The sequence below is a fragment of the Oncorhynchus mykiss genome, chromosome 3 (assembly GCF_013265735.2).
Source record: "Oncorhynchus mykiss isolate Arlee chromosome 3, USDA_OmykA_1.1, whole genome shotgun sequence".
NCBI lineage: Eukaryota > Metazoa > Chordata > Actinopteri > Salmoniformes > Salmonidae > Oncorhynchus > Oncorhynchus mykiss.
The window spans coordinates 18,778,266-18,800,262 of NC_048567.1; the positions used below are offsets into that span (position 1 = coordinate 18,778,266).

The following is a 21,997-nucleotide window of genomic DNA, read 5'->3' on the forward strand; positions in this document are numbered from 1 at the left end:
AGGATGGAGGTCTGCGTCCGTGCATTGATTATAGAGGTCTAAATTCCATCACAGTGGGGTTTAGTTACCCACTACCTCTCATCGCCACGGCGGTGGAATCATTTCACGGGGCGCGCTTCTTCACAAAACTGGACCTGAGGAGCGCGTATAATCTGGTGCGTATCCGGGGAGGGGATGAGTGGAAAACTGCATTCAGTACTACATCTGGTCATTATGAGTACCGCGTCATGCCATACGGGTTGAAGAATGCTCCAGCCGTTTTCCAATCCTTCGTAGACGAGATTCTCCGAGACCTGCTCGGGCAGGGAGTGGTAGTGTACATCGATGACATCTTGATCTATTCTGCCACACGCGCGGCGCATGTGTCTCTGGTGCGTAAGGTACTTGGGCGACTGCTGGAGCATGATCTGTATTGCAAGGCGGAGAAATGTGAGTTTTTCAAACAGTCCGTTTCCTTCCTGGGATATCGTATTTCCACCTCTGGGGTGGTGATGGAGGATGACCGCGTTACAGCCGTGCGTAATTGGCCGACTCCGACCACGGTGAAAGAGGTGCAGCGGTTTTTAGGGTTTGCCAATTACTACCGGAGGTTTATCCGGGGTTTTGGTCAGGTAGCTGCTCCCATCACCTCGCTGCTGAAGGGAGGACCGGTGCGCTTGCGCTGGTCAGCAGAGGCGGGCAGAGCATTCACTCGTTTGAAGGAGCTGTTCACCAATGCACCCGTGTTGGCGCATCCGGACCCCTCTTTAGCGTTCATAGTGGAGGTGGATGCGTCCGAGGCTGGGGTCGGAGCCGTGCTGTCCCAACGCTCGGGCGTGCCACCCAAACTTCGCCCTTGTGCTTTCTTTTCGAGCAAGCTCAGCCCAGCGGAGCGAAACTATGATGTGGGGGACCGGGAGTTGTTAGCTGTAGTCAAGGCTCTGAAGGTGTGGAGACATTGGCTTGAGGGGGCTAAACACCCCTTTCTCATCTGGACTGACCATCGTAATCTCGAGTATATCCGGGCAGCGAAGAGAATGAATCCACGTCAGGCTAGATGGGCCATGTTTTTTACCAGATTCCGGTTTACCCTCTCATACCGGCCCGGCTCCCAAAACACCAAGGCCGACGCGCTGTCCCGCCTCTATGATACCGAGGAGCGGCCCGTTGAGCCAACTCCCATCATTTCACCGTCATGTCTCGTGGCACCGGTGGTATGGGAGGTGGACGCAGAGATAGAGGGGGCCTCACGGTCAGAGCCGGCCCCTCCCAACTGTCCAGTAGGAACCCAGTACGTACCGAGGGGGGTCCGGGACAAGCTGATTCGGTGGGCTCATACTCTCCCCTCCTCGGGTCATCCTGGCATCGAGAGGACAGTGCGGAGTCTGAGAGGGAGATACTGGTGGCCCACGCTAGCTAAAGACGTGAGATTTTATGTCTCCTCCTGCTCCGTGTGTGCTCAGAGCAAGGCTCCTCGGCACTTGCCTAGAGGGAAATTACAACCCCTCCCCGTTCCACAACGGCCGTGGACACACTTATCGGTGGACTTTCTTACCGACCTTCCCCCGTCCCAGGGAAGTACTACAATCCTGGTCGTTGTGGATCGGTTTTCTAAGTCCTGTCGTCTCATCCCGTTGCCCGGTCTCCCTACGGCCCTGCAGACTGCTGAGGCCTTGTTTACCCATGTCTTCCGGCACTATGGGGTGCCTGAGGACATCGTTTCTGATCGGGGTCCCCAATTCACGTCCAGAGTATGGAGGGCGTTTATGGAGAGACTGGGGGTCTCGGTCAGCTTAACCTCAGGTTTTCACCCCGAGAGTAATGGGCAGGTGGAGCGCGTAAATCAAGAGGTGGGCAGGTTTCTGCGGTCCTATTGCCGGGACCGGCCTGGTGAGTGGGCAAGGTATGTTCCCTGGGCTGAACTAGCTCAGAACTCCCTACGCCACTCCTCAACTAACTTGTCTCCTTTTGAGTGTGTGTTAGGTTACCAGCCGGTCCTGGCTCCATGGCATCAGAGCCAGACCGAGGCTCCTGCGGTGGAGGAATGGGTACAGCGCTCCAAGGACACATGGAAAGCCGTTCAGGACTCACTACGGGTAGCGGGCGAACGGCAGAAGAGGAGCGCTGACCAACACCGCAGTGAGGCCCCCGTGTTTGCACCGGGGGACAGGGTCTGGCTCTCGACCCGGAACCTGCCCCTCCGCCTGCCCTGTCGGAAGCTGGGGCCGCAGTGTGTGGGGCCGTTTAAAGTCCTGAGGAGAATAAACGAGGTGTGTTACAGGTTACAACTTCCTAGGTATTACCGTATTAACCCCTCGTTTCATGTGTCTCTCCTCAGGCCGGTGGTGGCTGGTCCCCTGCAAGAAGGTGAGGTGCCTGAGGTCCCTCCGCCCCCCCTGGACATCGAGGGGTCCCCGGCGTACACAGTTCGGGGCATTCTGGATTCGAGACGCCGGGTGGGGGGCCTACAGTACCTCGTGGACTGGGAGGGGTACGGTCCGGAGGAGAGATGCTGGGTTCCGGTGAGGGACATTTTGGACCCTTCTCTCCTGAGTGATTTCCACCGCCTCCACCCGGATCGCCCAGCACCTCGTCCTCCGGGTCGTCCTCGAGGACGGTGGCGGCGCGCTGCGGGGGCCGCGCGTCAGGGGGGGGGTACTGTCACGACTTCCGCCGAAGTTGGCTCTCCTGCCTGTTCGGGCGGTGCTCGGCGGTCGTCGTCACCGTCCTACTAGCCACCATCGATCCCTTTTTCGTTTGTCTGTTGGTTTTGTCTTATTAGTTTCACCTGTGTGTATTTTAGTTTATTGACGTCCTTATTTATAGTAGGTTGTCCCGCCCTTGTTTCGTGCGGGATTGTTTTGGTTTCATGTATTTTAGTGAATACGTATTGTGTTATTTGCTCCGATATATCTTAATCCTGTGTTGGATTATTTCACCCTGTTTTCGGGTTTTCAGTGTTTGTTCCGGAGAATAAACTATCGACTCACTGCACCTGCTCTCTGCGCTTGATTCCACCTACCTTGTTAATACGTGACACATTCCTCCTGACAGAGCTGGTGTAACTGAGTCAGGTTTGTGGGCCTCCTTGCTCGCACACACTTTTTCAGTTCTGCCCACAAATGTTCTATAGGATTGAGGTCAGGGCTTTGCCACTCCAATACCTTGACTTTGTTGTCCTTAAGCCATTTTCCACAACTTTGGAAGTCATTGGGGTCATTGTCCATTTGGAAGACCCATTTGCGACCAAGCTTGAACTTCCTGACAGATGTTTTGAGATGTTGCTTCAATATATCCACATAATTTCCCTTCCCTCCCTCATGATGCAGTCCCTCCTGCAGCAAAGCACCCCCGCAACATGATGCTGCCTCCCCCGTGCTTCACGGTTGGGATGATGTTCTTCGGCTTGCAAGCCTCCCCCCTTTTCTTCCAAACATAATGATGGTCATTATGGCCAAACAGTTCTATTTTAGTTTCTTCAGACCAGAGGACATTTCTCCAAAAAGTATGATCTTTGTCCCCATGTGCAGTTGCAAACCGTATTCTAGATTTTTTATTGCGTTTTTTGAGCAGTTGCTTCTTCCTTGCTTAGCGGCCTTTCAGGTCATGTCGATATAGGGTTCGTTTTACTGTGGATATAGATCATTTTGTACCTGTTTCCACCAGCATCTTCACAAGGTCCTTTTCTTTTGTTCCCAAGGATGAACCAGACTTGTGGAGGTCTACAATTTTTTTCTGAGGTCTCTGAGGTCGTGCTTCTACACCTGCATTGCTTGCTGTTTGGGGTTTTAGGCTGGGTTTCTGTACAGCACTTTGAGATTTCAGCTGATGTACGAAGGGCTATATAAATAAATTTGATTTGATATGATTTGGCTGATTTCTTTTGATTTTCCCATGATGTCAAGCAAAGAGGTACTGAGTTTGAAGGTAGGCCTTGAAATACATCCACAGGTACACCTCCAATTGACTCAAATTATGTCAATTAGCCTATCAGAAGCTTCTAAAGCCATGACATCATTTTCTTTCAACTTAGTGTATGTAAACGTCTGATCCACTGGAATTGTGATACAGTGAATTTCAGTAAACAATTGTTGGAAAAATTACTTGTGTCATGTACGAAGTAGATGTCCTAACCGACTTGCTAAAACTGTAGTTTGTTAACAAGAAATTTGTGGAGTGGTTGTAAAACAAGTTTTAATGACTCCAACCTAAGTGTATGTAAACTTCCGACTTCAACTGTAGCATCTCCGTGGTCTCACTGCAGGCTTATTTATTGAAGTCAGAAACAGGCAGAAAGAAGCAGAAAACCAACCGCAACCCCAGCTACAGAGCAGAGGGGCCTTGTCTATTTTTAGGTTGTCAAGACCTTTAAGTGAATCAGAACTAAGTAGAGGATTTAAGATGGCGCCGTAGAGGGCCTCCCGGGTGGCGCATTGGTCTAGGGCACGGCATCGCAGCGCTAGCTGTGCCACCAGAGACTCTGCGTTTGCGCCCAGGCTCTGTCGCAGCCGGCCACGACCGGGAGGTCCGTGGGGCGACGCACAATTGGTCTAGCGTCGCCCGGGTTACGGAGGGTTTGGCCGGTAGGGATATCCCTGTCTCATCGCGCACCAGCGACTCCTGTGGCGGGCCGGGCGCAGTGCACGCTAACCAAGGTAGCCAGGTGCACGGTGTCTTCTCCGACACATTGGTGTGGCTGGCTTCCGGGTTGGAGGCTCGCTGTGTTAAGAAGCAGTGCGGCTTGGTTGGGTTGTGTTTTGGAGGACGCATGGCTTTCGACCTTCGTCTATCACAGGCCCGTACGGGAGTTGTAGAGATGAGACAATATAGTAATTACTAACAATTGGATACCACGAAATTGGGGAGAAAAAGGGGGGTAAAATAAAAAAAATAATTAAAAAAAGATGTCGCCGGAGCAGAAGGCAGACGTTTTACGTGCCCCCAACTGATTGTATTTTTTGGTTTGTTTATCTACGTTGTTTGTAACTTGTTTTTTGACTCTTTTTGTACATAATGTTGCCGCTACCATCTCTTATGACCGAAAATAACTTCTAGACATCAGGACTGCAATTACTCACCATGGACTAGCAGAATACTTTTTCTTCTTTCACAACTCTGACGAGCCCGAGGCGGAGGATATATGGCTCCCTCAGGACAGGCCCTGACCCCAGTGATCTGCGTGAAGAGGAGGCGGAGAAAGAGAGGCCGGAGGGCGGGCTGCCTTCTGAGAAATCGGAGACAATTAAATAAACCCCCACTCCCCTCAATTCTGCAAGCAAACATGCAATCTTTGGACAATAAAATGGACGAGTTATTGGGAAGATTAAAGTACCAACAGGACATTAAAAACTGTAACATCTTATGCTTCACGGAGTCGTGTCTGAACAACGACAATATCAACATACATCTGGCTGGTTATACTATGTACCGGCAGGATAGAACAGCAGCATCTGGTAAGACAAGGGGCGGCAGTCTATGTATTTTTGTAAACAACAGCTGGTGCACGATATCTAAGGAAGTTTCAAGCTATTGCTCGCCTGAGGTAGAGTTTTTCATAATTATTCAAGCGAATTCTACATAAAAAATTCTAACTTATTTGATATATGGAGGATCTTGAACCCTACGGGTAGGGAATACTCCTTTTACTCTTATGTTCACAAAGTTTATTGTGAGGTTGAATCCTCAGCTCCTCACAGAACCAGGCTGCCAGGAGTAGGCAAAACAGAGGAAAATTGGTAGAACTGGAGGGACAAATTCACCTACTGGATAGGGAGAATGCTAGCCATCCATCTATGGAGAAACATTAAAAGATTACCTCTTTAAAAGTTGTATATAATAAGATTCTCTCAGCTAAAATTGCTAAATCTTTTCTATATGCCAAGCAAAAATATTTTGAGTTTGGTGACAAACCACACAAATCACTCGCCAGACAACTTCGAAAAAATGTGAATGGCCGAATGATTCACAAAGTTAAATCTGCATCTCGGGAATTACTCTCTTCCCCCAAAGACATCAATGACAGATTCTGTCAGTTTTATGAGACTCTATATACATCTAAAGCGGATCCTAACCCCTTAATTATGCAAAACTTTTTGGAGGACTGTAATCTTCCTGCCCTGTACCAGGAAGATTCTAACTTCCTGAATAAGGAAATATCTCTTGAAGAAATTTGAGAAATAATTATATCTCTAAAGAGTGGCAAGACCCCGGGCCCAGATGGATACCCTGGTGAGTTCTATAAAACATTCAGCGACATGCTCTCTCCCTACCTGCACAAAATGTTGGTTCAGGCCAATGAGGATGGAGCTCTCCCACCTACTTTGGATGAGGCGTTCATTACAGTTATTCATAAGAAGGGTAAAGATCCGGAAGAGGTAGGGTCATACAGGCCAATATCTCTGCTTAATACAGACCAAAAGATTTTAGCAAAAACTCTGGCTAACAGGCTTAGCACTTTAATTGGCAAATTGGTCCATTCGGACCAGACCGGCTTTATCCCTAACAGAAACTCATTCTTCAATCTCAGGCGCCTCTTCAATATTATGTATTCTCAGAGGTTACTCAACGTGGACCTTGCCGTTATATCTCTTGACGCTGAAAAGACCTTTGACCAAGTTGAGTGGTCCCATCTATTCAAGGTCCTACAGAAATGTAATATTGGAGATGGGTTCATAAATTCGGATCCAGCTTTTATATAGGAACCCCTGTGCGAGAATACTCACTAACCAATCATTGTCTCCCCGATTTAACCTTTACAGAGGGACAAAGCAGGATTGTGCGCTGTCGCCTATGCTCTTCGCCCTAATTATTGAACCTCTCGCTCAGGCGATCAGATCTCATGCAGGAATACACGGCAATAATACTAAAGATACTCTAAATAAGATTTACCTATACGCAGATGACATCCTCCTCTATGTAACAGATACCCAAGATAGTATTCCAGCCATTCTTGATGTGATTCATTTGTTCTCGGGATACAGAATAAATTGGAACAAGAGCGAATTAATGCCCATACGGTTGCAAAACACCTCTTGGCTAGAACATCTTCCAGTTAGGTACATTTTTCTGAAGATAACTTACCTAGGAATTGTAGTTACCAAACAATACTCCTCACTATTTAAAGAGAATTTCCCCTCTCTGATGCAAAAACTCAAGGCAAACATACAATTTTGGAGAACTCTCCCAATTTCTCTGCTCAAAAGAATTAATGCCATTAAAATGGTCTTCCTCCCATAACTGCTCTATCTATACCAGAACATCCCAGTATTTATACATAAATCCGTTCGTAAACAACTGGACTCAATTATCCATTCATCTGTGATTATAAAACACACAGGATAGGTAAAAAAAACACCTCTGTAAATCCAAGATGGAAGGAAGGAGGATTGTCTCTTCCAAATGTTATATTTTATTACTGGGCCGCTAACCTCCGCACTGTTGCGTTTCTGCTGGATGACGCACTTCCGTCATCCAGCTGGCTTAGTATGGAGCGTGAGGATTGTCACCCCTTTTCTATTGGCGCTGTGATTCTGTCATCCAGCTGGTTTAGTATGGAGCGGGAGGAGTGTCACCCCTTCTCTATTGGTGCTGTGAATCTGTCTCCTGTCAATCTGGAGATGTCACTTTATCGTAACAATCCTATTATATATACTGTAGCACAGTCCGAATCTGGAAGCAAATTAAAGTCCACTTTAAGCTTAGACCAATGTCATTCATGTTCCCTATTGCCAGGAATCCCTCCTTTGCCCCCTCTTAGCTTGATAACACCTTTGAGTGATGGGGAGAGTTAGGGATAAGTACAGTACAGGATTTATATATAGAAGGGACCTTTGCTTCCTTTGAGTTGCTGGGGGGAAACTTATAATCTTCCCAGAAGTAACGTTTTCAGATACCTGCAAATTAGAGACTATGTTAGAAAACACCTCCCAACATTTGGGAATGCTAAACCTTCCATGTTTGACGGATGCATAAAAATATGCCCCACCTCAGACAAACTGATATCTCGTCTATATGATGCTTATCAATCTGTTAGCATACCTTCTACAGATGCCATTAAGGCAAAATGGGAGGAAGAAGTAGGGACTTACATTTCTGTGGCAGACTGGGAAGATAGCTTGGAGTATATCCACACATGCTCCATTAACTCCAGACATCGTCTCATACAATTCAAGGTATTACACTATTCCAAAACTAAACTGCATAGGATATTCCCTGATACATCCCCTATGTGTGACAAATGTCAGGCTACGCAGGGTACACTACTCCACTACTTTGCCCTATGCTATAGCTTGTATGGTTATTGGTGTGGAGTTTTTAGGATCCTCTCTGAAGTTCTGGAGACTTCAATAGACCCAGACCCGCTTCTGATAATCCTGGGAGTGTCTGATTCCCTAAACGGATTATCCAACTCCCCAAAAGCAAGGGGGGGGGGGGGGGTGACATCTACCCTCTTTCTTTCTACGTGTCCTTGTTCTGTATGTCGTGTTTTGTATTATTTGTTTTGTACCCAGAACTCTGGGTCTTGTTGTTCCTGTCTGCTCTTTGATGTTTAGATAAGAATTGTATACTTGTCTTTTATACCTATACACCATTCTTGTGTGTGTTCAATAAAAAATATTTGAACAGAGTTTCTCATAATAAGCTGCAGACCACATTACCTACAGAGAGCGTTTTCATCTATATTATTTGTAGCTGTTTACATACCACCACAGTCAGAGGCTGGAACTATGATAGCATTGAATGCGCTGTATTCCGCCATAAGCAAACAAGAAAACGCTCACCCAGAGGCGGCGTAAAGAAATGACCAAATTCCTTTCAGCATGTTAAATGTGCAACCAGAGGGAAAATAACTCTGGACCACCTATACTCCACACGCAGAGATGCATACAAAGCTCTCCTTCACCCTCCATTTGGCAATCTGACCATTATTCCATCCTTCTGATTCCTGCTTACAACCAAAAATTAAAGCAGGAAGCACCAGTGACTAAATCAATACAAAAGTGGTCAGATGAAGCAGATGCTAAGCTACAGGACTGTTTTGCTAAGCTACAGGACTGGAATAGGTTCCCAGGATTCCTCCAATAGCATTGAGGAGTACACCACATCTGTCAAGTGCATCGATGAGGTCTTCCCCACAGTGACCGTACGTACATACCCCAACCCGAAGCCATGGATTACAGGCAGCATCCGCACTGAGCTAAAGGCTAGAGCTGCCGCTTTCATGGAGCGGGACTTTAACCCGGAAAGTTTTATAAGAAATCCCGCTATGCCCTCTGACGAACCATCAAACAGGCAAAGCGTCAATACAGGACTAAGATCGAGTTGTACTACACCGGCTCTGATGCTCGTCGGATGTGGCAGGGCCTGCAAACGATTACAGACTACAAAGCGAAGCACAGCCGAGAGCTGCCCGGTGACACAAGCCTACCGGACGAGCTAAACTTCTTCTATGCTCGCTTTGAGGCAAATAATACTGAAATATGCATGAGAGCACCAGCTGTACCGGAAGTCGGTGTGATCACGCTCTCTGCAGCCGATGTGAGTAAGACCTTTAGACGGTTCAACATTCACAAGGCCAGACGGATTACCAGGACGTGTACTGCGAGCTTGCACCAACCAACTAGCAAGTGTCTTCACTGACATTTTCAACCTCTCCCTGTCCGAGTCTGTAATACCAACATGTTTTAAGCAGACCACCATAGTGCCTGTGCCCAAAAACACTAAGGTAATCTAAAAACACTAAGGTAATCTGCCCAAATGACTACTGACCCGTAGCACTCACGTCTGTAGCCATGAAGTGCTTTGAAAGGCTGGTCATGGCTCACATCAACACCATCATCCCAGAAACCCTAGACCCACTCCAATTTGAATACCACCGCAACAGATCCACAGATGATGCAGTCTCTATTGCACTCCACACTGCCCTTTCCCACCTGGTCAAAAGGAACACCTATGTGAGAATGCTATTCATTGACTACAGCTCAGCGTTCAACACCATAGTGCCCTCAAAGCTCATCAATAAGCTAAGGACACTTGGACTAAACACCTCCATCTGCAACTGGATCCTGGACTTCCTGACTGGCCACACCCAGGTGGTAAGGGTAGGTAACAACACATTTGCCACGCTGATCCTCAACACAGGGGCCCCTTAGGGGTGCGTGCTCAGCCCCCTCCTGTACTCCCTGTTCACTCATGACAGCACGGCCAGGCACGACTCCAACACCATCATTAAATTTGCTGATGACACAACAGTGGTAGGCCTGATCACCAACAACGACGAGACAGCCTATAGGGAGGAGGTCAGAGACCTGGCCGTGTGTTGCCAGGACAACAACCTCTCCCTCAATGTGGACTACAGGAAAAAGAGGACCATGCACGCCCCCATTCTCATCAACAGGGCTGCAGTGGAGCAGGTTGAGAGCTTCAAGTTCCTTGGTGTCCACATCACCAACAAACTAACATGGTCCAAGCACACCATGACAGTCGTTAAGCGGGCACAACAAAACCTATTCCCCCTCAGGAGACTGAAAAGATTTGGCATGGGTCCTCAGATCCTCAAATGGTTCTACAGCTGCACCATCGAGAGCATACTGACTGGTTGCATCACTGCCTGGTATGGCAACTGCTCAGCCATGCTCTCGATGTTGCAGCTGTAGAACCATTTGAGTATCTGAGGACCCATGCCAGAGGGTACTGCGAATGGCCCAGTACATCACTGGGGCCAAGCTTCCTGCCATCCAGGACCTCTATACCAGGCGGTGTCAGAGGAAGGCCTTAAGAATTGTAAAAGACTCCTGCCACCCTAGTCATAGACTGTTCTCTCTGCTACCACACGGCAAGCGGTACCGGAGCGCCAAGTCTGAGTCCAAGAGGCTTCTAAACAGCTTCTACCACCAAGCCATAAGACTCCTGAATATCTAGTTAAATCTAGTCAAATGGCTACCCACACCACTGCCACTCTCTGTTGTCATCTATTCATAGTCACTTTAATTAACTCTATGCATTGACTCTGTACTGGCACCCCCTGTATATAATGATATTTTATTTTTTACTGCTGGTTTTGGATTTGATTAATTTGATTTGATTTCTGGAATTTTCAGGAATATTGACATTATTTGTCTTCACTCAAGTTGTTTACTCGTACCTTGCCCTTTGTGCTTTGTTTGTCCCCTCGTCTTGCCAAGAGACTTTTTTTGCCCAAACTAGTCTGAACTCGGACAGAGTGCACCGAGAGGTGCTGGTGTGTGTGGACTGAATGGTAACAAGGGCAGTTAGTGTGGTTGTCATAGTAACCCGGCTGGTACTCTGTGTGTGTGTGTGTGTGTGTGTGTGTGTGTGTGTGTGTGTGTGTGTGTGTGTGTGTGTGTGTGTGTGTGTGTGTGTGTGTGTGTGTGTGTGTGTGTGTGTGTGTGTGTGTGTGTTTTCAGGAGGAGTTCTGTTTCCCGGTAGAGTGCTTGTCCCTGACGGTGGAAGAGGTAATGCACATCAGACAGGTGCTGGTCAAAGCAGACCTGGAGAAGTTCCAACAGTACAAGGATGTGTACAACGCTATGAAGAAGGGAAAGGTCAGTTTACCGCTGTTCATTTTCACCCAGCTGAAGTACAAGTCTCTCGGACTAAACATCACAGTACCTATTGTTGGGAAAAATCATCATACACGTTCCTTTCAAAATCTTTGTGCTCACTGGATTTGATCACACACTGTTTTTTTGAATGATTTGATTGCTTTTGTCTTAAACTTTTAAACTTAAACCTTATCTGAATTAATTATTTGTTACAGCTTTGCTTCTGTTGCCGATCCAAAAGGTTTTCCTTGTTCACCTGGTCCTACACCTGCCAGTTCTGCAAAAGGCCTGTGTGTTCACAGTGCTGTCAAAAAGTATGTCATATCTATTCTCCCATACTGATAGAAAGTCAGCCCATAATATTGACAGTCCTATACTGTACCTCCAGTGTCTTTATGAGTGTGTTCATACTCTGCTCTATGTCTGTCTCTCTGTTAGATGAGGCTGCCCTCCAAGCCCTATGCCAACCTGCCCATATATTCCCTGGGCTCTACCACCACTCTACCCAGGGACCGGGTAGCAGCCCTGGGGAAAGCTGCCAGTATAGCAGGTCCATCAGCCACCCCAACAGCAGCAGCAATTTCAGCAGGAAAAGGAAAAGCAACAGTTAAAGCAGCAGCCTCAGCAGCAGCAACAGGACCAAGCAGAGCAGCGGCAGCAGCAGGACCAAGCAGAGCAGCAGCAGCCCTCAAGCCTGAGAAACCCTCTACCAGCCACCACCGCCTCAGCCTTCAGAAGACCATGTCCAAGTAGACACCACTCTACCTCTTCTCAAGATCATAACTCTTTTTTAAATGTGCCCCTGTCTTAGATTTACAAGACTTATTCTCAATTGAAGTTATGTTCTATTTTAAGAGCAACTGTAGCCGACTGAGCCCAGTGAGGGACAGGGACGGAACCTCTGTTACACAACTTAGTGTTAACCTCTCCTCCCTCCTTCTCTCAGGTTGTCTAAACACAGTAGTCTGGAGAAGTCCCAGTCCCGTGATGAGGTGGAGCTCCCAGCGGAGCTGACGGAGGACTGGAGCACCATGGAAGTGTGCGTGGACTGCAAGAAGTTCATCCACGACATCATCTCCTCCAGCAAGCACAGCCTCTCCCTGGCCACCAAGCGGGCACGCTTAAAACGCAAGACCCAGTCCTTCTACATGTCGTCTCCGAAGGGAGCTGATTACCGACCCTCGGAAAGAACAATCAACGAGGTCTAGACTCTCCCCTCGTCCTTGTCTACCTTCTCCACTGTCTTCTAGCTGCTCCCAGAACTTATGGCACAATACAGAACTCTGATTGACTGGGTTTTGATCTGGATGACCTATACCAGTAGATGTGTCTAGTTTAGTCTGTCTGTCGATGCTGTCAGAGCGGGCTGTGGACCTTTACTTTTCCTTGGAGGAATGTGGACTGTGTAGTCAGTGCTTGTTGCCATGTCCTCTGATCGTTGCATAGAGTACCAGTACTTTCAGACAAAAGGATACTAGTCCATTTGATACAATATTTTGTTCAGTAATGTAAATGTTCCCGTAATGTTCTGCCATAGAGAGGTGGTTAAGGACACTGAATGATCAAATGTAAAGGATGAGGTAGTGTAAAGATTCAAAGCGGTATGGCCTTAATCACCCCCTATACTGTGGTAGGAGCTACTCGCCCACAGAAAAATCAATGAGCACAAGGCAAAATAACGCTCCATGTTTGAATTCCTCAGGCTGTGGTATTCTATTGTAAGAGAGTAGGTGTGATGCTAACAACACAAGTCCCATACTGAGAGCTGTGAACACCTTAAAGTGGAGACAATATGAGACAAAAGCAACAAACGATTGGATGATGACTTAAAAATATATGGAACTGTAGATGTTTTTTTTAACAAGTTATCATTTTCTACGGTATGGTATACATGTGTACATATGATTCGGCTTAGAGTCAGGTGGTTTGTGATGAAAAGTTGTCTCCCCTTTTTACTCTTCTTGACATGTTCAGGTTCTTTTTAGCTGACGGTACAATAATGAGTTATGCTCATTGATGTTCTCTGGGTTCTGAGCGGTCTTGATGAAGCATCATTTTTACCATAAAGAAAACAGGTAAACAAACAGCGTGTCACTTTGCTCAAAGTTGGATCATACCCATGAAGGTAGCCCAAACCTCTCCTTAGGCGTAGGGTCTACAGGACTGTCAGGTGTCAGCTTTAGTGCCAAAAGGATTCCCTTCTGTCTAAACCATAATATAAAACCCAAATAAGTATTTTTCTCTGGTGTAAATATTCATTGACCTTGCTATAGATAGCCATCGCAGCCCCCGATTAGAGCATGCTTCTGCAAAAGACGTCAGACTACTGAATATACTAACCATAGAAATAGAATGGTTAGTATGTTGCCAATTACCATTGTTACATATTATTATGGGATATTAGAATCCCGTTGTCTTAACCTTTGGCATCTTCAATTTAGACCCATGCCAGGAAGTAAAAGCAGGATGTGTACCCTTCATTCTGTGCTGTGATGTTTTGTTGATTCAACTCAACTGACATGACTAAATATGTTGCATTGCATGAGCCACATCAGTTAGCATCATTTGAATGAACAGTCTTCATTACCATGGCAATCCAGCATCAGTTGATAGAACATTCCAAATAACCATGGACATTATTTCATTGCAATACCATGGAGCCATTGTGAGTGTACAGATGAGTTTACCAGTCAAATTTCCAGGGTTAGAGCTTCCAACCCTGTTCAATTCATTCTATTTCTATGATACTAACACTATGACATGATGAAGGAACAATATTAACACAGTATTTGTCACTGGTAGTTGAACACGCGTGATATCATTGAGCAGGTACAGTAATTGTGCTAGATAATCATAACAAAATCAGACACAAACAGTAGGAATCCCTTTTTGTCAAGACTTTATATAGCCTGTGCCCCCAAAAATAATCTAGTCTGTTACAGTAACAAGCATGCGCCCCCAGAAATATATTCATATTTTGTGAAAGAAATCTATACCTACTGTTATGTTGATTTTACTTATTGATGTAAGTTGTACATTGGTTTTTTTTGGTTTTGAATGGAATATTTCATATTGTGCAGATAAACACCCATATTCAATAACAGTACAACAATACATGAAATGATCTCAAATGGTCTTTCTTTGCTTTACAATAGTTATGGTATGATTTAACATGCTTAAAACCACCCTCTGTTTTATTGTATAGGCAGCAAAGCATGGTATTACACGCTACTCTACTGTTCAACTCAAAGCCTCAAAATGATGCCTTCATGAATTTGTATATCAGTTGTGTGTGACTGTGGTGTGTCTTAACCATACAGTTTGTCTCTAAACTCGAAGCAGAAGCATATTTCGGGAGCCAGGAATCAGGATGTATGTATATTAAAGTGACTATTACAAATCCAGTCTTGTTCCTTATATTTCTGCCTTCTTCTCTCATCATTAACATATTATTGTTGTGACAGATTGAATCCACAGTGACTCAGCATACTGTATGTAAATATTATTTATAGTGATGTCCGTCCATAGAGCAGGTCTGTGTTTCCTTGACAACTTACATCACGACTAAAATCATTTAGACTTGAGGCTATTAACTTAGCCTAGATCCAAACTAAATTGCTCTGTTTGGTAAAGTTAAACAGAACTATTCAGGTAGGATCCAGGCTACTATTAACTAGCTTAGAGATTGTTTCTCACAAAACAAGTCATTGCAGGACAGAATATGGACTACAGTAAGTAGAGGTGATCTACTGTGTGCTACATAAAAGAAAGGCCCATATGTGACAGCAACATGCATGTACTACTGTGTAGCTTGTATCTTTAATCTGTTCAAACCTTCCAGATGTAACTCCCTCCAGGAGAGCTCAAGAAATGATGACAAAGAATAATAAAAATGTAATGCAATACCTTTATAATGTTGTATGGATATTTCATTAGGTGACATGCCAGCTTTTCAAGCAAAAAAATATATTGAGAAGCAAAAAAATATTGTTCATTGACAGATAAAACAATAACAATTTCTGTACCTTAAAATAAACTTTTTTTTTCTAAAGAAATAACCTATTTCAACAAATGTTGATAACTTACAATACACAGTGAATACGTACAGCATCATTTTCAGTAAAGATATGCAGTATGCCCCAACACATGCATTCAAATGAAGAAATTACGAATACATTCAAAGTAAAACAGCACCTTTTTATTTGTTACAGCATTAAATACTTAAAACAAATGAAATGCACTTTATCAATAGCGGTGGTCAGTGCGGTCATTATACATTGGGTTCACAGAACGTAATGTATGTACTGTAAGATTCAATACTTACTCCATAAGTCCACGGACCAAAAATATGGTTCATTCTTTGATTATGTAGGGTTAAGTTATACTATCCAAACAATACACAGCAATTTACAATACATATACATTCCCCAGAAATCAAGTTCATCGACACAGCAAGGAACATTACAATTTAACCAATGGCCATACATTTTGTCCCCATATCACTTATGGGGATTGAGAGCCACGGTCGCCCGTGGTGCAGTCACTTGCTCAAGGGCACAACAGCAGGAGATGGCATCTAGGATAGAAGAGCCATATATGTATGGCTCTGTCGGATACTGATGCAGTGCCACACAACAACTAGCTTAGACATTAAAGTTTAGGCATTAACTCCACATTTTTTAGGTTAAAGTTAATTTAGGCTTTAACTCCGAGATCTTAAGGTGAGGCATTAACTCTAAATGGTTAGGTTAAGGGTTAAGGTTTGGGATAGGCTTAAAACAAAAATCTCAAAAACAACTTTCTATCACCTGATTTGAACATGTAACATTTGGCTCCAGAGGCAGGTAGCCTAGCAGTTAAGAGCGCTGGGCCAGTAACCGAAAGGCACCTAACACTAATTGCTCCTGTAAGTCACTCTGGATAAAAGAGTCTGCTAAATGATTTAAATTGAAACTAGTTGGTGGTGTATGAGGGGAGTTTCCCCAATACAATGTAAACCACATTGAGCATCTGGAAAAGCACTACACAAATCCAATCAGTTACTTTTATTAATGAGTTCTTCTTCTTCCCCTTCTTCCTCTTCCGGTATGTATTCAGCCTGCAGGTTGTTGTTGTCCCCGATGATGACATACTGTAGTTGGGACCCATAGACCTGGACACTCCTCTGGAGCTCTGGATCTGGACAGGCCTGTACTGCTCTCTGGTGATCACTGGTGATGTTGCCTCCCATTGTCTCTGTAATAGAGTCATCAATGGAATGCAGTACAGTACATGAAAGTTATGAATCTAATGGCTTCTTTGAACTCAGTAAAGAAAGGTAAAGTGAAGGATAAATTAAAATGCTTAATAAGGTCCGAGTGCCAATGGTGCAGGTCAAAAAGAGAAGTGAATTATTATAATAAAAATATGTACATATGCGCTTGTATCTATGAATGTGCTTGAATCTTGTATCACACTATTTTAAATATACGAAATGATGAGAATTTGACTGTAACTTACCATGCCTAGCATCCTCTGAACCCATGCTCTGAGGTTGTCGTATACACGTTGTCACACCTTGAAAGTTGCCATCTCCAATGATGCAGTTACTCAAATTGGAATGGCTGATGTTGATGACGTAAGTTGGGGCAGTGTTGGTCCTCCTCCTCTCTGTTGTTTGGGGTGTGAGAAAAAAGGGAAGAGGTTGAAAAATGGGAAATTGTTGTTGACAACAGTATCCCGGTGATTCCCGTTGCGTCATGATGATGACATACTGTAAAAACCTCTATGAGCTTTAGTTTTGGACACGTGGAGAAACCATTTAGATTTAAGCCTACACTTTATCTTTAAAAAAAAATGGAGGAATGGCACATTCTTGGGCCTCACCTGCATCGGACACCAAATGGTGCTGGGTTTCCAGTGCTTCCAAAAGGTAAAGTGGGGTAGAATGTGGCTTACCATATACATAACATATAACATACTACAGAGAAAACGTGCTGCAATATAGGCCAAGTTAGCCTACCTCTCTAAATGTCACATAACATTATTTTCATTTTTCATTTGATTTAACCTTTATTTACTTTAGAATCACAAAATCACCGTAAGCCTAAGACTAATCATAACCATATTTAAATGTTGATGAAAACGACATGAAAACTATAGACATGTAGGCGAAAGTAATTTACTTGCAATTAATCAAATGAAAAAATGTACACTTTTGAAGAGACTCACCTGGGAGGCCGGTGACTCTTTCGAACTGTGGGGGGCACTGGCAACACTTTTCTAGTGAGTCGAAAAAGAGCAGACAGGCGTTGTGACCCTTCTTCAGCACCACCTGGAGCAGTTTGGCAGCCTTCTCCATGTCTGTTCTCTGGGACCAGATCACCTGGCTCTCATACTCTGTGATGGTCCTGGAGCTCAACAAGTACACGCACAGCCTTTCCACTGCACAGCATGACATAGATTTGCTAAGAGCGTGTAAATGAAGTTGCAAGCTCCTTTCTTGGATGAGAGAGCATTAAAAAATAACAGAAATATTTCAGTGTTGTTATAACATGATAATAATATGGCATTTGCTTAATTCATGCAAAATAAAATATGATGGAAAGATGAAAGAAGTGTAGTGTAGGCTAATGCAAAAATATCACTTTCACACCGACCCTGTTATTCTCACGGGTTATTCCCCATCTAAACCACTTTCTAACTGTAAACATAACATCATCTCGTGCCTGCCTGTCCTACATTCCATTACATTTTAGATCTTAACATTAATTAACACCTAACTGTATAGTTTATAGTGTAGGCCTAAATACAGAGTTTTCTTGTTTTTCATCAATTGCTTCCATACATATCATAGGCCTATCACTTTTTGTTTAGATCAGACCCATTGTAATCTCGGTTAACACAGAACTAAAATTGTTAATTGTCAATCCACGAAAAATTTGAAAAAAGTGATTTCTTACCAGGTAAAATCTCGCGTTTTTCGTTACATAGTAACATCATTGTTAATTTGACAGAACGATATAGACTACATTACAACAGTGCATAACTTTGTGTGTATCATTTCGACTGAGAATGAGAAATGGGCTGCAATCGTTTGTCGGTAATTTTTATAGGCTGCGGTAGCAAAACTTAAAATAAATAAAAGTCCCTAATGGTGAGGGCATGCGCAGACTGTTTTGGGAGTTTCCATCCGCTTCAACCCTCATAATAAATTCACCAACTGCGCTTGTGTTGTCAAGAAGAACAGAATAATACATTACAAGAATTGCAACAAAATGGCCATGATATAAAGTATTGTTAACGTTATAAATGCATTTGAATTATTCGAATCTTATAGGATAGCTGGAGTATCCTATGCTTAAACCAATAATTGCAAAAGCCATTTGAGCAGCACTGAAGGTTTATCACCACAGTACATTTGGTTTCAGTTTGTATATTGGTTTGATATTCAGAGGTCAATACCTCATAGATAGAAGGTCCTAGGATGATTCAGGTGATACATCTAGAATCAGACGAGGATAAGGATCAATGTACAGGTTTCCCCCCCATTCTTTTCATTTGGAAAAAAAGTTACTTTATGTTGGTTTCAATAGGCGAATATTATGCAATCACTGCTGAGGGACCATCTTAAAAGTGCAATCAGCTGTACCTGGTGTTTACAGAAACGTTTTAAATTATTAAATCATCGAAAGATCTTAAACCAACTGTTAAACCAACTGTTAAACCAACTGTTTACTCAATAATTACATTCAAAAATTGTATCTTGTTTATTTTTAATGGATTTTATGTAACAATGTGAGCTCAAAAAACATAAATAGGTCTATGATCTTTCTCACTCATATGCAACCTACTGTAGCCTACTTGCATGACCTAGAGAGCTAAAATCACTTGTGGCAAAGTCACTATTGCCTCTAATCCATGATGCACACATTAGAATTCCCATTTTAAAGTTCCCTGATTTATAAATGAATATTTCATAATTATTCTTTTTAAAGGCTTCCGCTCCACATGTGAAAGAGATCTACAGACAAGTACAGTGTGTTCCCTGACCTCTATTATCACAGTGAATTACTTTTTACAGCTGTGGTTATTAATTAATGTACAGATCTAATTTTCAATAGCTTCCAGTCCAAATTACATACACATCTAAAACCACTTGAGTTTATATTGTTGATCTCCCTTGTCCATAGTACACCCATTAGAATTGCCATTTTATATTGCATTGATATTCATACGAATATTTCCTGTGATAAGTCTCCTTTTCAATAGCTCACTGTCAATATGAGCTATAGATATACAGACAAGTGTGATGAGTTCCTGGACCTCTATTATCAAAGTTACACATTTTCTTGTTTCAAAATTCATCCCCTTTGATTTTCTACAAATATTTATCTTATTTTAGCTGTGTTTATTAATTTGCGCACAGATCTAATTTTCAATTGCTTCCAGTCCAAATGACATATACAGTGCATATTCACCTTGACTTTTTCCACATTTTGTTGTGTTACAAAGTGGGATTAAAATGGATTTAATTGTATTTTTTTGTCAACGATATACACAAAATACTATGTAATGTCAAAGTGGAAGAAAAATTCTAATATTTGTAAAATAAAATAAAATAAAATAAAATAAAAATACATATCATTGGTGTACTAGGGAGGAGGGTTTTAGATATGTAGTACCGTCAAAGGTTTGAACACACCTACTCATTCCAGTGTTAATCTTTATTTTTATATTGTAGAATAGTGGACATCAAAATTATAAAATAACACATATGGAATCATGTAGTAACCAAAAAAGTGTTAAACAAACCCAAATATATTTTATATGTGAGATTCGTCAAAGTAGCCACCCTTTGCCTTGATGACAGCTTTGCACACTCTTGGCATTCTCTCAACCAGCTTCACCTGGAATGCTTTTCCAACAGTCTTGAAGGAATTCCCACATATGCTGAGCACTTATTGGCTGAAGAATCTCAAATAGAAAATATATGTTGATTTGTTTAACACTTTTTTGGTTACTACATGATTCCATATGTGTTATTTCATCAATCAAATTCAATCAATCAAATTTATTTTATATAGCCCTTCGTACATCAGCTGATATCTCAAAGTGCTGTACAGAAACCCAGCCTAAAACCCCAAACAGCAAGCAATGCAGGTGAAGAAGCACGGTGGCTAGGAAAAACTCCCTAGAAAGGCCAAAACCTAGGAAGAAACCTAGAGAGGAACCAGGCTATGTGGGGTGGCCAGTCCTCTTCTGGCTGTGCCGGGTGGAGATTATAACAAAACATGGTCAAGATGTTCAAATGTTCATAAATGACCAGCATGGTCGAATAATAATAAGGCAGAATAGTTGAAACTGGAGCAGCAGCACAGTCAGGTGGACTGGGGACAGCAAGGAGTCATCATGTCAGGTATTCCTGGGGCATGGTCCTAGGGCTCAGGTCCTCCGAGAGAGAGAAAGAAAGAGAGAATTAGAGAGAGCATATGTGGGATGGCCAGTCCTCTTCTGGCTGTGCCGGGTGGAGATTATAACAGAACATGGCCAAGATGTTCAAATGTTCATAAATGATCAGCATGGTCGAATAATAATAAGGCAGAACAGTTGAAACTGGAGCAGCAGCACAGCCAGGTGGACTGGGGACAGCAAGGAGTCATCATGTCAGGTAGTCCTGGGGCATGGTCCTAGGGCTCAGGTCCTCCGAGAGAGAGAAAGAGAGAAGGAGAGAATTAGAGAACGCACACTTAGATTCACACAGGACACCGAATAGGACAGGAGAAGTACTCCAGATATAACAAACTGACCCTAGCCCCCCGACACATAAACTACTGCAGCATAAATACTGGAGGCTGAGACAGGAGGGGTCAGGAGACACTGTGGCCCACTCCGAGGACACCCCCGGACAGGGCCAAACAGGAAGGATATAACCCCACCCACTTTGCCAAAGCACAGCCCCCACACCACTAGAGGGATATCTTCAACCACCAACATACCATCCTGAGACAAGGCTGAGTATAGCCCACAAAGACCTCCGCCACGGCACAACTTAAGGGGGGGGGGGGGGGGGGGGGGCGCCAACCCAGACAGGATGACCACATAGTGGTCATAGTTTTGATGTCTTCGCTAGTATTCTACAATGTAGAAAACAGTAAAATAAAGAAAAACCCTTGAATTCGGAGGTATGTCCAAACTTTTGACTGGTATTGAAAAGCTACGTGAATTAATAACCAGAGCTGTAATAGGATAAATATTTGTAGAAAATCAAAGGGGAGAAATAAAAAAATAAAAGTGTACCTTTTATAAGTGAGGTCACGGAACCCACCTCACTTGTCTGTAGACCTGTAGCTCATATAGATAGGAAGATATTGGAAGTAGACGTATCACAGGACATATTCATGTAAAATCAGTGCAATGAAAAATAGCAATTCTAATGTGTTTACTAGGGAGTAGAGAGGTCGGTGAGCTAACAT

General features: G+C 43.8%; 2 protein-coding genes across 9 annotated transcripts in view; one reads left to right on the plus strand and one right to left on the minus strand.

The window, feature by feature from the left end:
* The window catches only part of LOC110511301 (protein spire homolog 1), a 72,809-nt gene extending 57,355 nt beyond the window's left edge, over nt 1-15,454 (plus strand). For all 6 annotated transcript variants that reach the window (XM_036970942.1, XM_036970955.1, XM_036970948.1 and 3 more), the window contains 4 exons: nt 11,406-11,543; nt 11,759-11,857; nt 11,982-12,292; nt 12,490-15,454. In XM_036970942.1, the coding sequence (XP_036826837.1) occupies nt 11,406-11,543; nt 11,759-11,857; nt 11,982-12,292; nt 12,490-12,751 (810 nt within the window). In that variant the 3' untranslated portion in view covers nt 12,752-15,454. The remainder of the gene's footprint in view (nt 1-11,405; nt 11,544-11,758; nt 11,858-11,981; nt 12,293-12,489) is intronic.
* A 265-nt stretch (nt 15,455-15,719) lies between these two features.
* LOC110511312 lies at nt 15,720-19,104 on the minus strand. Of its 3 annotated transcripts, none has more exons than XM_021592293.2 (4): nt 18,987-19,104; nt 17,754-18,023; nt 17,043-17,192; nt 15,720-16,778 (listed from the first exon to the last, which is right to left on the minus strand). In XM_021592293.2, exons 2-4 carry the CDS (start codon nt 17,980-17,982, stop codon nt 16,579-16,581), a joined length of 579 nt encoding a protein of 192 aa, XP_021447968.2. In that variant the 5' UTR covers nt 17,983-18,023; nt 18,987-19,104; the 3' UTR covers nt 15,720-16,578. The 3 variants fall into 3 exon arrangements, with proteins under 3 accessions (XP_021447968.2, XP_021447965.2, XP_021447959.2); XM_021592290.2 differs by lacking the exon at nt 18,987-19,104 and adding an exon at nt 18,485-18,922 and having other exon boundaries at nt 17,754-17,966; XM_021592284.2 differs by lacking the exon at nt 18,987-19,104 and adding an exon at nt 18,485-18,911.
* Nucleotides 19,105-21,997: the final 2,893 nt, after the last annotated feature.

Excerpts from the sequence above, each read along its gene's own strand:
- LOC110511312 (XM_021592284.2), bottom strand. The coding sequence starts at position 18,524 with ATGATGTTACTATGTAACGAAAAACGCGAGATTTTACCTG. Across the intron at positions 18,024-18,484 it reads AAAACGCGAGATTTTACCTG|AAAGGAGCTTGCAACTTCAT; the intron begins GTAAGAAATCAC and ends CTCTCATCCAAG. Across the intron at positions 17,193-17,753 it reads AAGAGTCACCGGCCTCCCAG|AGAGGAGGAGGACCAACACT; the intron begins GTGAGTCTCTTC and ends CCCAAACAACAG.